Here is a 13,225-nt window from a genome sequence, read left to right on the forward strand (position 1 = left end):
TTTTTTTCTGAAGATAGGTGAGCCAAAAATATTTCATATTGATTTCTGAATTGATTGGCAGGTGGGAATGGGTAAATGATTCCCAAGTTGGATCAAGTTCATACTAGTAAACAATGTAGATGTGTCCACCTCTCATGACTAATCTCTGGCGAGTCAGGCTTCAGAATGAAATTCTTCTGCATTAACCACATGGTGATAAAGTTTAATTGCTTACCATGAAATTTGCTAGTAGGAGAACACAACTGTGTGTTCTGTCCAGTAAACATGCAAGTCTACTTTATATGGCTATACAAAGAGAACGTGGCCAGAAAGCCAGTCAGCAGATATAAAGAAACCAAACCAAACAAACCCACCTCTCATATTTAGAACGTGATATTTCATGCCAGGTGGTTTGAAACTGGCCTTCCATCTCCTCTCCCACTCCACTTGCTTCATCCTTATCCCCTGGGTCCAATTTGGTTTATTGAACTCACTCAGCCAGTTCATGTTCTAATATTATTTGGGTCATGCTTTCCGCTTCCCTTCAATTGACAGAAAACAGTTCCAGATTTATGAAGCACGTTCCTTTTTCTTTAACTGTTGTACCTCCCCCGTCCTTAGTGGAACAAACATGCTCTTGCTCAATTTAATTGTAAAATGGGGTAGGGGGGTGGAGTCACACATCGTGCACTCTCTCTCATCTCTGATAATAGATATTGCTCAGTGAGTGATGGCCATGGTCAGCCTTTCTGTCTTTGGCCTACATGCTCCCATTGCCTTCACCCTACTCCAAACACATTGGTTGCCTTACTCCTCTGGGACCTCCATACCACCTAAAGAATAGTCCATTATTGTCATTCTCACTTCATAGGAATTCAGCACCCCAATAGAGCCCAAAGAACTCAGGTTTTAGATTAGGGGTGGGAACGCCCAGTCATTGGGACGTATAGGCCCACAAAATCATCAATACCAGCTAACAGCCCACGCCTCATAAAAGAGCCATTCCAGGCATCCCATTAGGGGTGAGTTAATTAGATGTCTAGCCAAATATAGCAGACTAATGTTTAAGGTGATAATTTCATATGGCCTGTGAGTGATGTCATAAATATCCAAATACCCCCTGGCAGAAACATGGGTCCCCATCACTGTTTTAGAGCCTGAAGATGTGGGTGCAAATACTGATCCCTGTGAACACCCGCTTTTTCTGCAAGGTGGAGATTGCTCTCTGCACCTTAACTACCTCACAGATGGTTGTCAAAGTGAAGGTAAATTTTATGTTTTTCAAGGATTTTCTATATTTCTGTAAAGAGCAATAATAATAGAGTCTCTCTTCCTTGTAGTATTCAAACTACAACACTTTTGAGACTAAAGCAAATGCTGCTAGTAGCTCTATCAAAACAATTCCAACAGAAGAGATCCCTCCTGGTCATTTTGCAGTCTATGGGTCTCTATGTATCTTTCTTTATGTCTAAAATGATACCTACAACTACTATATCTACATACTTATATCAATATCTTAGGAGTTTGTGGCTGGAACAAATTGTTAAGCACTTGGCCAATAGCACAAAGGGTGGTGCTTCAAACCCACCAAAGGTATCTCGGAAGAAAGGCCTGGAGAGCTACTTCTGCAATCCAGCTATGAAAATCCTACAGAATTCACTACTATTCTGACATATATGGGGCTCTCCTTGAATTGGAATCAATCTTTTCTTTTGAATATCTTTATATCTATATCAAATATCTATATCCATTTTATATCTATATATGTATATTAAAACAATCACCTCAGAGCAGTACTTTGTCACTTTCTCTTTCCATCCATCTGTTCCTCTTTTACCCATTTCTCAGCAGGATGCTCCTTTCCTGAGAATCTTTCCAATCTTTGCAAGTTCTCTCTTCACCTCTCTCTCCCTTCTCCTACTCTGATCGCTCTCTTCACTTATAACAACATGAGACTGAGACAATTTTATTTCTATCTGACAATTAAAAAAATAGTATTCTGTTTCATATTTCTCTAAGAATACCAACAAACCGATTGGTCTTTTCTTAACGGGGAGTCTGGTGTGGTTAAACAAGCAAGGGTTTAGGATGCGTGATTTAGGGAACATGATCAACCCAAGTTTCAGTTTTTTTACCTGAAAAATGGAGATAATCATTCCTTCCTGGAAACCAAAAAATGAACTCCCGGTACCCATGCTTTAGAGCAGCCAGCACAGCTGTGCACTCAAATTGCCTGGAGAGTATGAGGGTTTGTCCCGGGCCAACCTCAGAGCCAGGCGTCGGTACTGGTTATTTCTCATGGCAGTTCAATCATTTGTGGACTGTTCAATATCATGCAGAGGCACACTTGTATGTGTTCGCTGATCTCCTTGAATTTCTCAACCCATGGACCAGTGATTCTTCATAGAAAACTATCTAACTCGCCCTATCCTAATGAAATCTTAAAATGCTTTGAACTATGCTGGAGCCTGTTCTGAAAGGTTCCTAATGATAGAATGAACTCTCAGCTAGGCAAGGCCTCAAACTTGGAGTACGTGGAGCCTGCTGCCTCTCATCGCTGTGGCCGCCACTCGAATTAGTTCTGCCTCCATCAAACGTAATTGTTTGATGTGGCATCTTCTGGTTCCACACGACAAGATACATACAAATCAAAACATCTCTTTTTTTTCAAAGAGACTATATGAAAGAGTGAAAAATTACATGCACAGGTGTTAACTATAAGCCACAGATACATTTTCAAATGGTCCTCTGAACTTGAGAGACTTATGAACATAGATATAGCCCATACTGTTACCCCAACTCCCTGGAAACTCTGGTAATTGGAATATCTCATTGTAATGGACATTACTCAGTAGGTAAGCAAAAACAATCAGAATGATTCTCATTATTTATAAAACTCATTAACGGTAAAGAGAGAACAACCACTTTTGGAAGAAGTACAGTTCTGGACATCTTGAAACTGTGATCGAGGACTATAGAAATGTACTTACTTTTCAGGTTCAAAAAAAGATCTAAATTGGAAAACAACTGTCAAATGAATAATTTGGTGTTAAAATATTGCTATTTAGTAAGCAGTACAAGTTTCTCTGGGAAGTTGCTGATTTACTAGGACATGTTTTAACAGGTAGCATTGGGTCAGGGTAAATGTTCGATGGACATTGGAACTGATCCTTAAAAATGTCAATGGCAGGGGTGGAAATGTGCACAGGTAGCTAGCTGGAGGTCTTGGTACCTCTAGCCAGTCTGCCTTGGTTTGGGTTACTTCTAACTGACTGACTGGACCAGACCATTCATCCATCCAATTCCAACCAGGGGGAAAGTAAAACCCATTTTCATTTGAGAAGTCTACCTTCATAAATTCCTTATTCATGTCTTTTAAAAATGACATTTTCATAGGTAGAAATTTTTATCATTTTAAAGCATCAAGATCACCTGCACTTAATCCCATACATGAGTTCATAATTGGGTTCAAGATAGCACAATATGAGGGGGCTTCAAAACGTTTTTGGAAAACAGTGGAATTGATAGATACGTTTTGAAGCCTCTGTGTATAGTGCTCCAAATGTTGCCTTTCAGGCAGCATAAGGGAATTGGGCCAATGCTATGAAATTACTGATTCAAAATATAGAGTTTAAGCAAAATAGTCTGTCTTTCTTCCAATCTTTGAGCTTTCTGGAATGTTCTGTTTCCACTATGTGTGAGTCTGGGTAGATAGAGAAACAAATTCACGGACACACATATGTGTATAAGGGAGAGGTTTATATACAAGAGCAGTTGAACATTGAGAAAACATCCCAGTCCAGTCCAGATCAAGTCCATTAGTCCAACATTAGCTCATATGTCCAACAGCAATCCATAAAGTCGTTTTCAGACTCACGAAACACAGGCAATGATGCCGAATGCAGGACAATCACAGGCCAGTGGGTGGGAAGTCTTTGGATCTAGTGGCATTGTAAGCATCTTAGGGCTGGCAGGGGTCTCTATGTGGCTTCTCTGGCTTCAGGGGTCTTGTCAGCTGCCATGTCTCCCAGGGAATATCAGAGAGACAGAGACTGGTGTCTTCCGCCTCCAAGAAGGAAGGCCCAGATTTCCCAGAATTCTCAGGAGAAGGCCATGCCCACAGAAGTCTCATTGGCTATCTCCAGATTGACAGCCTAGACTCTTAATCTTTACATTCTTAATCTTTAAATTGACACCAGATTAGGTGACTACCACACACTGCCTTTTCTATTGTAGTTTCTCTGTATGCCCCAGTTTGGAGAAGACTCAGAGCGACAAATGGCCTCTTTCCAAAGACTCGCTGGATGAGCCATGTTCCAGAACAAGTTGGGTCTTCTTAGGACGGACCCAGGAGGCCAGACTGTCATCATCACACTATTCTCAGAAGAGGGAACCCTCACCCCTTTGCATCACTTTAGGAGAAGGAAAGCAACGTGGCTTTCAGCCGCTAGGAACATCCACACGCTTACATAAATTTCCCCTGTCTATTTTCTAGCAATCCAAACTGGATTTGGTCTAATTGCAAGAAAGTGATCCCAGGAGAGATTTTAACAAGAACACTCCACCTCTTGACGATCCTATGTTCATGAATCAGCTTGGCTGGAACTTAGTTGTTGCCAACGACCTCGTTCCCTGACCGCCAATCTGGCCTCCATTTTATTAAGCTAAAGGCAACCATGCTTATTGATTTCAAATCATTTCCACTCATTCCTCATCATGAAGAATACTGCCCTTAGGTTGGTGGAACAAGCAAGACGGATCTTGGGCATTTTGAGAAATACAATACAAGCGCTCTTTTCACACAACCATCCAATCCATGGGACCCACAAATATTCAAAATGCAGCCCACGTGAATGTCAGAAACTTTTAGACACGCCATGCCAAAGTCTGTGTAGCAGTGTTTCTCATTACAGATGAGCTCGCAACATCCACTTTTAGAAAACTCCTGAAGTGATGCTCCTCCATGTGGCATTTTAGTCATGAGACGCAAGGCAGTGGGCGACCCTTCCTGCTATTATATAATGACAACTTTTGTGGTGGGCCAGGAGGACTATGCCACTCAGTGACCTGTCACTCAAGATTCCACCTTCCCAAGGACAAGGGGGATGGGAGACAACTCCACGTCACACAACAGAAAAGGAATAGGACAGTGGTTCTCAACCTTCCTAATGCCGTGACCTTTTAATACAATTCCTCATGTTGTGGTGACCCCTCCCCCATCCATAATATTTTTGTTGCTACTTCATAACTGTCATTTTTCTACTATTATGAATCAGGCAACCCCTGTGAAAGGGTCATTCAACCCCCAAAGGGGTCACAACCCACAGGTTGAGAACCGCTGGTGTAGGAGGTCAAACTGTCTCAAAAAGCCTACAAGTCCGTAATTGAAGGAGAGCGTTATCATAAGAGCCGAAGGTTAAAAATAGAGAAATCCATATAGCTACAGGGTTATGTTTCATGCCATCTGCTCAACCTACTTGATGAAGCATTCTCGTCCATCGCGGTTTGCCGTCATCTCCCAGCCATAGGGTGGCACCTGGTTCAAGGCCCAGGTTCCTGAGGGAGGTGGCCAGCCTGAGGACTTCGACCGGTGGCTGGAAAACATAAAAATAAAGGATCATTACATCTGAATCTGGAACATTTCTCCAGAGATGAACATCAAAAGGGACACACAATTTGCTCTCCTGAATTGTGGGCTGTACCCTCAACGGCTTAGATGAACAATTAAAAGACTATCTGTCAAGATTTTTTTCAGAACGCTCCCTTTCCAAGAAATGGGGGAAAGGAGAAGTGACTCCACATGACAATGATAACTAATATCTTAGATACTTGCTAGGCCCTTTCCTATATACTCCCTCACTTTTCCACAAAGGCTCTGTGAGGTCAGGATACTTCTGCCATTTCACAGATGAGGAAAGAAAGCATGACGCACTAAGGTTATACATCTCTTCAGGGGAGACTCAAGGCAATTTTGAACCCAAAGCTCTGCACACTTTCCATTGTACTAGGCATCCCTGAGATCAGATATATTAGGACAGTTCGGTCAAAAGACTAGATTTTATGCAACAATATAAATACATGGGTGAAAAGAAATTGCTGCTTTTCAGGAGCTTAAGCAAATAACCCTGTGCCTTGGCTTTCTGGACAACTCTGACAAAAATATAAAACTTAAGGATGATTATTAACTCCATCCAGTTGGGAGTCAGAAAACCTTAGCTAAATCTTTCATTTCAGTTATAGCAAAAATCCACACATCAGTTTTTCTAACTCTCAGTCCGTATTTTTTAAATCATTTTATTGGGGGCTTGTACAGCTCTGATAACAATCCATTTATACATCCATTGTGTCAAGCACATTTGTACATTTGTTGCCCTCATCATTCTCAAAACATTTGCTTTCTACTTGAGCCCTTGGTATCAGCTCCTCATTTTCCCCCTCCTTCCCCGCTGCCCCCTCTCTCATGAACCCTTGATAATTTATAAATTATTATGATTTTTTCATATCTTACACTGTCTGGCGTCTCCCTTCACCCACTTTTCTGTTGTCCATCCCCCAGGTAGGAGGTTATATGTAGATCCTTATAATCGGCTCCCCCTTTCTACCTCACCCTCCCTTCATGCTCCCGGTATCGCCATTCTCACCACAGGTTCTGGGGGGTTCATCTGTCCTGGATTCCCTGTGTTTCCAGTTCCTATCTGTACCATTGTATATCCTCTGGTCTAGGCAGCTTTGTAAGGTAGAATTGGGATCATAATTGTAGGGGGGGCGAGCATTTAGGAACTAGAGGAAAGTTGTATGTTTCATCGTTGCTACACTGCATGCTGACTGGCTTGTCTCCTCCCCGTGACCATTCTGTAAGGGAATGTATAGTTGCCTACAGATGGGTCTTGTGTCCCCAATATGCACTCTCCTTCATTCACAATGATATGATTTTTTGTTCTTTGATGCCTGTTACCTGATCCCTTTGAGAACACATGGTTACACAGGCTGGTATACTTCTTCCATGTGGGCTTTGTTGCTTCTGAGCTCGATGGTGCCTTGTGTACCTTCAAGCCTTTAAGACCCTAGACATTGTATCTTTTGATAACCAGGCACCATCAGCTTTCCTCACCACTTTTGCTTATGCACCCATATGTCTTCAGCAATTGTATTGGGAAGATGAGCACCCAATGACATGAGTTTTTGGTCTTTGATGCCTGATACCTGATCCCTTCGACATCTCATGATCACACAGGCTGGTGTACTTCTTCCATGTGGGCTTTGCTGCTTCTGAGCTAGATGGCCGCTTGTTTATCTCCAAGCCTTTAAGACTCCAGACGCTCTATCAATCTGACCCCACCACACCGAGGCAAAACACTAAGGACATGCAACAGGACAGCAAGGGGAGCAGAGCAAGGAAGTTCCGAAGGAGTATCAAAAATAGACTTTGGGACCATGGCATGGCACCACATCAGACTTGACCGGAAAACACTCCTAAAGGCCAACAAACAGTCCTTGAACTATTTACAGGCTTTTTTATCATTGTTTTTTTGGTTGCTGTTGTAGTTTTTTGTTGCTTTGTTTCGCTCTGTCTAGTTTTTGTGCATGTTGTCATTTCGGTAGGTCTATCTAGATAAGATAGGCTGGTTAAACAATCTGCAGGAGAAAACAATGGGACCGATGGTTCTGGCGGGACATTGGAGAGGAGAAGGTGGGGAACAGAAGTGGTGTTAACAAACCCAGGGCCAAGGGAACAACAATTCATCTAAAATCGGTGGTGAGGAGGGTGTAGGAGATATGATAGGGCTTGATCAAGGGGAATGTAACCGAGAGGAATGACTGAAACCCAAATGAAGGCAGAGCATGCTAGTGGGACAAGAGGAAAGTAAAAGGAAATAGAGGAAATAACTAGGAGGCAAAGGGCATTTATAGAGGTCTAAATCAAGACATGTACATATGTAAATTTACATATGTCTATGGGGAAATAAATCTATGTGTATATATTTATAGGTTTAGTATTAAGGTAGCAGATTGACGTTGGGCCTCACTCAAATACTCCCTCAATGCATGAATACTTTGTTCTATTAATCTGGCATTCCATGATGCTCACCTTCCTGACACGATCACTGAAGACAAAGCAGTGCATAAGCAGATATGGTGAAGAAAGCTGATAGTGCCCGGTTATCAAAAGATATAGTGTCTGGAGTCTCAATCCGTATTTTAAAGGTGACTCATCAGCAGAATGAAAGGGTATGTAACAAAAAATGTTCTCGAAGACTGCCTTTCCAAGAGCAAGGGCAAAAGGAAAGGGTTATGTCACAAGGAGTCGGGGTAAGCAACACTGCACAGTGACAGTTCAGAACCAGAAGATGGATCTCAGCTTTGGGAACCTCACTTGGACCCTGGCCACTCAGCCTGGGCCCACAGCCTGAAGACATTCTGAAGGGAGACAGCAGACCATGTACGGTATGAAAATAATAATAATATATAATTGATCAAGGGGTCATCAGGGTGGGAGGGTGGGGAAGAGAGGGATAAAAGAGGAGCTGATACCAAAGGCTCAAGTAGAAAGAAAATATTTTGAAAATGATGATGGCAACATATATACAAATGTGCTTGATACAATTGATGTATGGATGGTTATAAGAGCTGTAAGAGCCCCCAATTAAATGATTTATTTTTAAAAAGAATGAAATTCTGCCCTTCCCTTAGCAAAGCCCCAGACTCCTTCAGAACGTCACCAGGCTTTAGAGCAGGTGTGTGAGCCTACATCATTCATCAGTCGGTCCCTTTGCTCCAGAGGTTAAGTCATTCACTCTCAGTCTGTGTGGTAGCTAAGTGGGTGAGGACCAGTGGAGATGATATTTTTAATGGCATACAGCTGATCCCTTTACAATGAGAAAGAAGCTTCCCCTCTGTTCAGATGAGTGCAAATCAAGCAGGTGCTCTAAACAGGGACTCCTGCAGTTGATGGCTGGTCCAGGTGACTGGCTAAGTTCATGTCCAAACAACAACAAAAAACCCAAATCCATAGTCATTGAGTCAATTCCGACACATAGTGACTTTCTAGAGTGACACAAGGCCTGAATTTCAGCTGCCTGTGACCCCTTGACCAGGAGCTTATCAGGACAGATTTACAACCCACCAGACCCTACATGCAGCAATCACACAACTTGCTGCCCACCCACACGAAATAGCCAGGTCAGGAATTAAGCCTTTCTCCAACAGCTCTGGTAGTGTTGTAGGTTAGGTGCTGGACTGGTTAATTGCAAGGTTGGTCATTCAAACCCACCAAGTGTTCCTTAGGAGAACGACGAGGCTGTCTGCTCCTATACAGATTTACAGTCTTAGAAACCCTATAGAGAAGCAGTTCTCAACCTGTAGGTCGCAACCTCTTTGGGGATTGAACAGACCGTTTCACAGGGTGTCACCTGATTCATCACAGTAGCAAAATGACAGTGATGAAGTAGCAATGAAAATCATTTTATGGTTGTGGGTCACCACCACATGAGGAACTGTATGAAAGGGTTGCAGCATCAGGAAGGTTGAGAACCACTGCTATAGAAGGTCGTTATGAGTTGGAATGCACTGGATGGCTGTAGGTTTGTTGAGAAGGACAGAATTTTAATTCCCCAGGCCACAGGGCACCTGGCCCCCAGCATCTATACCTTTGGTGAAACACACCCATTTCCTGTCAATTCGCTGCAGAGGAATTATTTTGCACCATTTTAACCACCTCTAAGACTCATTAGCACTTCCTTTTCTTTTACCACGCCCCCCTCACCCCCAGCTCACGAGGAGCAGTGAACCAAAGTGCTCACAACGATAGTACAGACTGGACAGTTTGAGAATGACAATATCAGGGACTTTTTTGCCCGTTGACTCTTACAAGAAAAAGACATGACAACACGTTTTGTTCCTCTTCTTTGCAAAGGAGTCGGCAGTAGCAATTGCCTCTCATGGCTCTGCAAAAGGGCTGAGTTGCTTCCCTGCAGGGGGAGAAGACCTGATTTGTCAACCAGAGGTACTCCCAGAAACCAGTAGTCTCTACCCACTGAGAGAGAACACCATTGCTATGGCTTCTGAAGTGGTGGCAAGAAAACAAGCTCTTGGATGCAAGAATCCAGAGGATCTAGCTATTTTAACAGTCCCCCCCACCCAAACAAAAAAAACCCAGAGGATAAGAGGTCTACACACATGGGGTCGCCATGAGGTGGAGACAACCCTAGTGTGCAGGGTTTGCCACTTGATGAGTTCAGCCATTCTCAAGGGCAAGTGCATCAGCTCTGTGTCCCTGAACACAATCTTTGCTTCTCTGGGTTGGTTTCTACATGTCACAAGCGAGGCTCTGAGAATCCTTGCAGCTCGGCGTTCTGTGATTGCTGGCTGAGAACATGGCTGTGTGAACCACTTTCAAACACTTAGCTCGGCCTTAAAAATAGCGACCTACATTGGCAACATTATTTAAGTCCCTCCAGAAACGCCCAACTTCTGAACTGGTTTGCAACTTTGGGCTTCACCTAGTTCTTCTTTGCAAAGGATTGAAACTGGAGCTATGAACGCTACAGGCAATTTGGTGGGAACAATTTCTGGTTTCCTCTTGTGTGCGCACTTCTAAGCCCTGGATCAGATCTCAGTGGCAAATCTGCCTGAGGAGAAGGCAGGCTCTTCAACAGGACCCTCAGGCTCATATGGCCACCTGCCTTTCCTCAGAAATACACCTTGATATCAGACGAAAAGATGTCAAAGTGGTGAAGGAATGGGAGGTCATGTGCCCCAAATGCCAGACAGGTCCAAATGACATCACTCACTGGCTTTGCTACCTAAAGTGTCTGTACCTTATTTTCCTCAGCTACGAAACAGAATATCTTTAGCTCAGTGGGTCTCAATTTGGGGAGGGGGCATTTGACCATGTCTGGAAACAGTTTGGTGTGTAGGATATGATATGATGCTTTGAGTATTGAGTGGATACAGGTAAGGGGATGTGGCTAATTACACTGCACAAGATGAAACCACAATCCTTTTGTCTTCGAGCTGATTCTGACTCACAGTGACCCTATAGAATGGGACAGAAATCCCCCAGAGGGTTTCTGAGGCTGTAAATCAGTGGTTCCCAACCTCCTAATGCCATGAGCCTCTCCTACAGTTCCCCATGTGGTGGTGACCCCCCCCCCCATCAAATTATTTTCATTGCTATGTCATCACTGTCGTTTTGCTACTGTGATTAATTGGGCGACCCCTGTGAAAGGGTCATTCGACTCCCAAAGGGGTTGCGACCCACAGGTTGAGAAACACTGCCCCAGAGGGTTTCCAAGGCTGTCAGCCTTTAGAGAAGCAGACTGCCACCATTTTCTCTTGCAGAATGGCTGGTGCATTTGAACCGTCCATCTTTCGAACAGCAGCCCAACCTTTCCTCAGTAGACCACTCAGCCTCCTCTCACCCAGAACAGTCACCCGGAAAAGAACGATCCTATCCAAGATGTCTAGCGTGGCCAGCTTCGGAGAACCCCGGCTCAGCTCTTCAAGGAGCTTGTCAACTATAGACAAGAGGCTGACTCTCCGAGAGGATTTAAAAAGTTTGGGGACAAGTAAATGAACAGACATCTGACAGATAAATGAAGCATGACTTGAACATCATGAGTATGGTTATTTCAGATAGCCCACACCAAAAGCCGCATCCATTCAGTTATTCATCTCTGACCGGACAGCATCTCCTTCCTTAGCCGGAAAGTGGCCATGACTTGGAGCTGATGCAATGGCAACTGAGAGCAAGAATGCTAGACCCCTTTTGGAAAAAGTGCCTCAGGATTTGATCTTCCTTATCTTGTGAGACTCACAGCGATTATTTTCAGAATCTGAGGAAGTGGAGCATTACAGATGGTGTTACCAAATGGAACTCACTTTCTCATTTACTTTGCTATAAATGGTGTTGGGTTACAGAACCCTCCAGCCCACAGGGGCCCCAATGTGAGCGCAAATAGAAGTTTACATTTGAAAGCACAAGGCATGCGAAGTTTCCTGTGCGTGACACTAAATGTGGATTGAAGTGAAAGAAATGGAGTGGGAGCGAAGAAAATCAACAACTAAAAGATGTTTCTGAGAAAATTAAAAATGTTCTCCGTTTCCATGGCAGCCATGTTTGTTTAGTGCCCCGCTTGTTGTGCCCAACTGGGGCTGCCAAGGGGCCTTGGTTTGACTTCAAGAGAGGCCTATCTTGTAGTGTCATGTCTTCATAGATCAGTAAGGAACTACATCGTTGGTTCTAGTTCATTGTGCTCTCGATGCAAACACACCACACCACTCCATTCTTCCATCATTCAGTCTTCAGAAGAGTTGGCGCAGAATTTGGAGCTTATGTAAGAGGTAGCGTGATCGCTTCCCACCCCACCGACCCTGATTAGCGGGTTTGAGTGCAGGTGCACCCAAAGAGAGCGACAATTATGAGATGGAACGCCCCTCCAAACCACAGAGGCAGAAGGCAGCCTCATCTGAGAGATTATTTTTAAGACAACCCTTCTGCTATGACAAGGAGGACAAGAAAATGCAGTCAAGGGGGGCAAGGCAGGCAGTGAAATGTGCCTGAAAATATTAATGCTAAGCCTCAGGAAAGCAGAAACTCAGAAATATATTCCTTACAGAATCCTTTCAGGCAAGCCAAAATGTATTATTAATCAAGTTTCACTGGAGTAAAAATCATTTGAATGTATATATTAGCAAACACATTTAGGCATTTTTTCCTGATTATGCTCATATGCTTCATTACATGATTTGCCACTTTACAGAATAAAACTAATTGTGCGATTATATATCGATGAATTTCAATACAGCCTCATGCCAGCCTGCCAAATTATTTATGTTTCCTAATAGGCATCTGGGAGGATTATTAGAATTCAACTCTGGCCAACTGGTTCTCCTTCCAAAAGTCTGAACAAGAGACCACATACCTCGTCTGCCAACATCACATGCAGAGGGGCCGCTTAAAGATGGATGCAGCCTGGCCATGGACTAGACTTCAGGAAAGTGCCTTCTTATGCATTCGCTCAGAGACTCCTCCAACACGGAGATTCTCCTGGGAGTTTCTGGGTGATGCACTCTCAGATGCCTACCCAAATGTGAGATATTCAAGTACTCCCATGAATACTCAGGAAGAAAGGTCTGGCAAACTACTTTCTTTAAAACTGCCCTTGAGAACTTTATGAAATGTGGTTCTATTCTCTTTTTTTAAAATATAGTTTTATTGAGGGCTCATACAACTCTTATCACTATC

At 43.4% G+C, this 13,225-nt stretch overlaps 1 protein-coding gene across 2 annotated transcripts in view; it reads right to left on the bottom strand.

Moving 5' to 3' along the window:
- The window catches only part of FRMPD4 (FERM and PDZ domain containing 4), an 874,018-nt gene that overhangs the window by 219,760 nt on the left and 641,033 nt on the right, over window positions 1–13,225 (bottom strand). For both annotated transcript variants that reach the window (XM_045290765.1, XM_030885770.2), the window contains exon 2: window positions 5,457–5,573. In XM_045290765.1, the coding sequence (XP_045146700.1) occupies window positions 5,457–5,573 (117 nt within the window). The remainder of the gene's footprint in view (window positions 1–5,456; window positions 5,574–13,225) is intronic.

The sequence above is a fragment of the Echinops telfairi genome, unplaced genomic scaffold, assembly GCF_000313985.2.
Source record: "Echinops telfairi isolate 266 unplaced genomic scaffold, ASM31398v2 ScPeMD7_53;HRSCAF=182, whole genome shotgun sequence".
Classification (NCBI taxonomy): domain Eukaryota; kingdom Metazoa; phylum Chordata; class Mammalia; order Afrosoricida; family Tenrecidae; genus Echinops; species Echinops telfairi.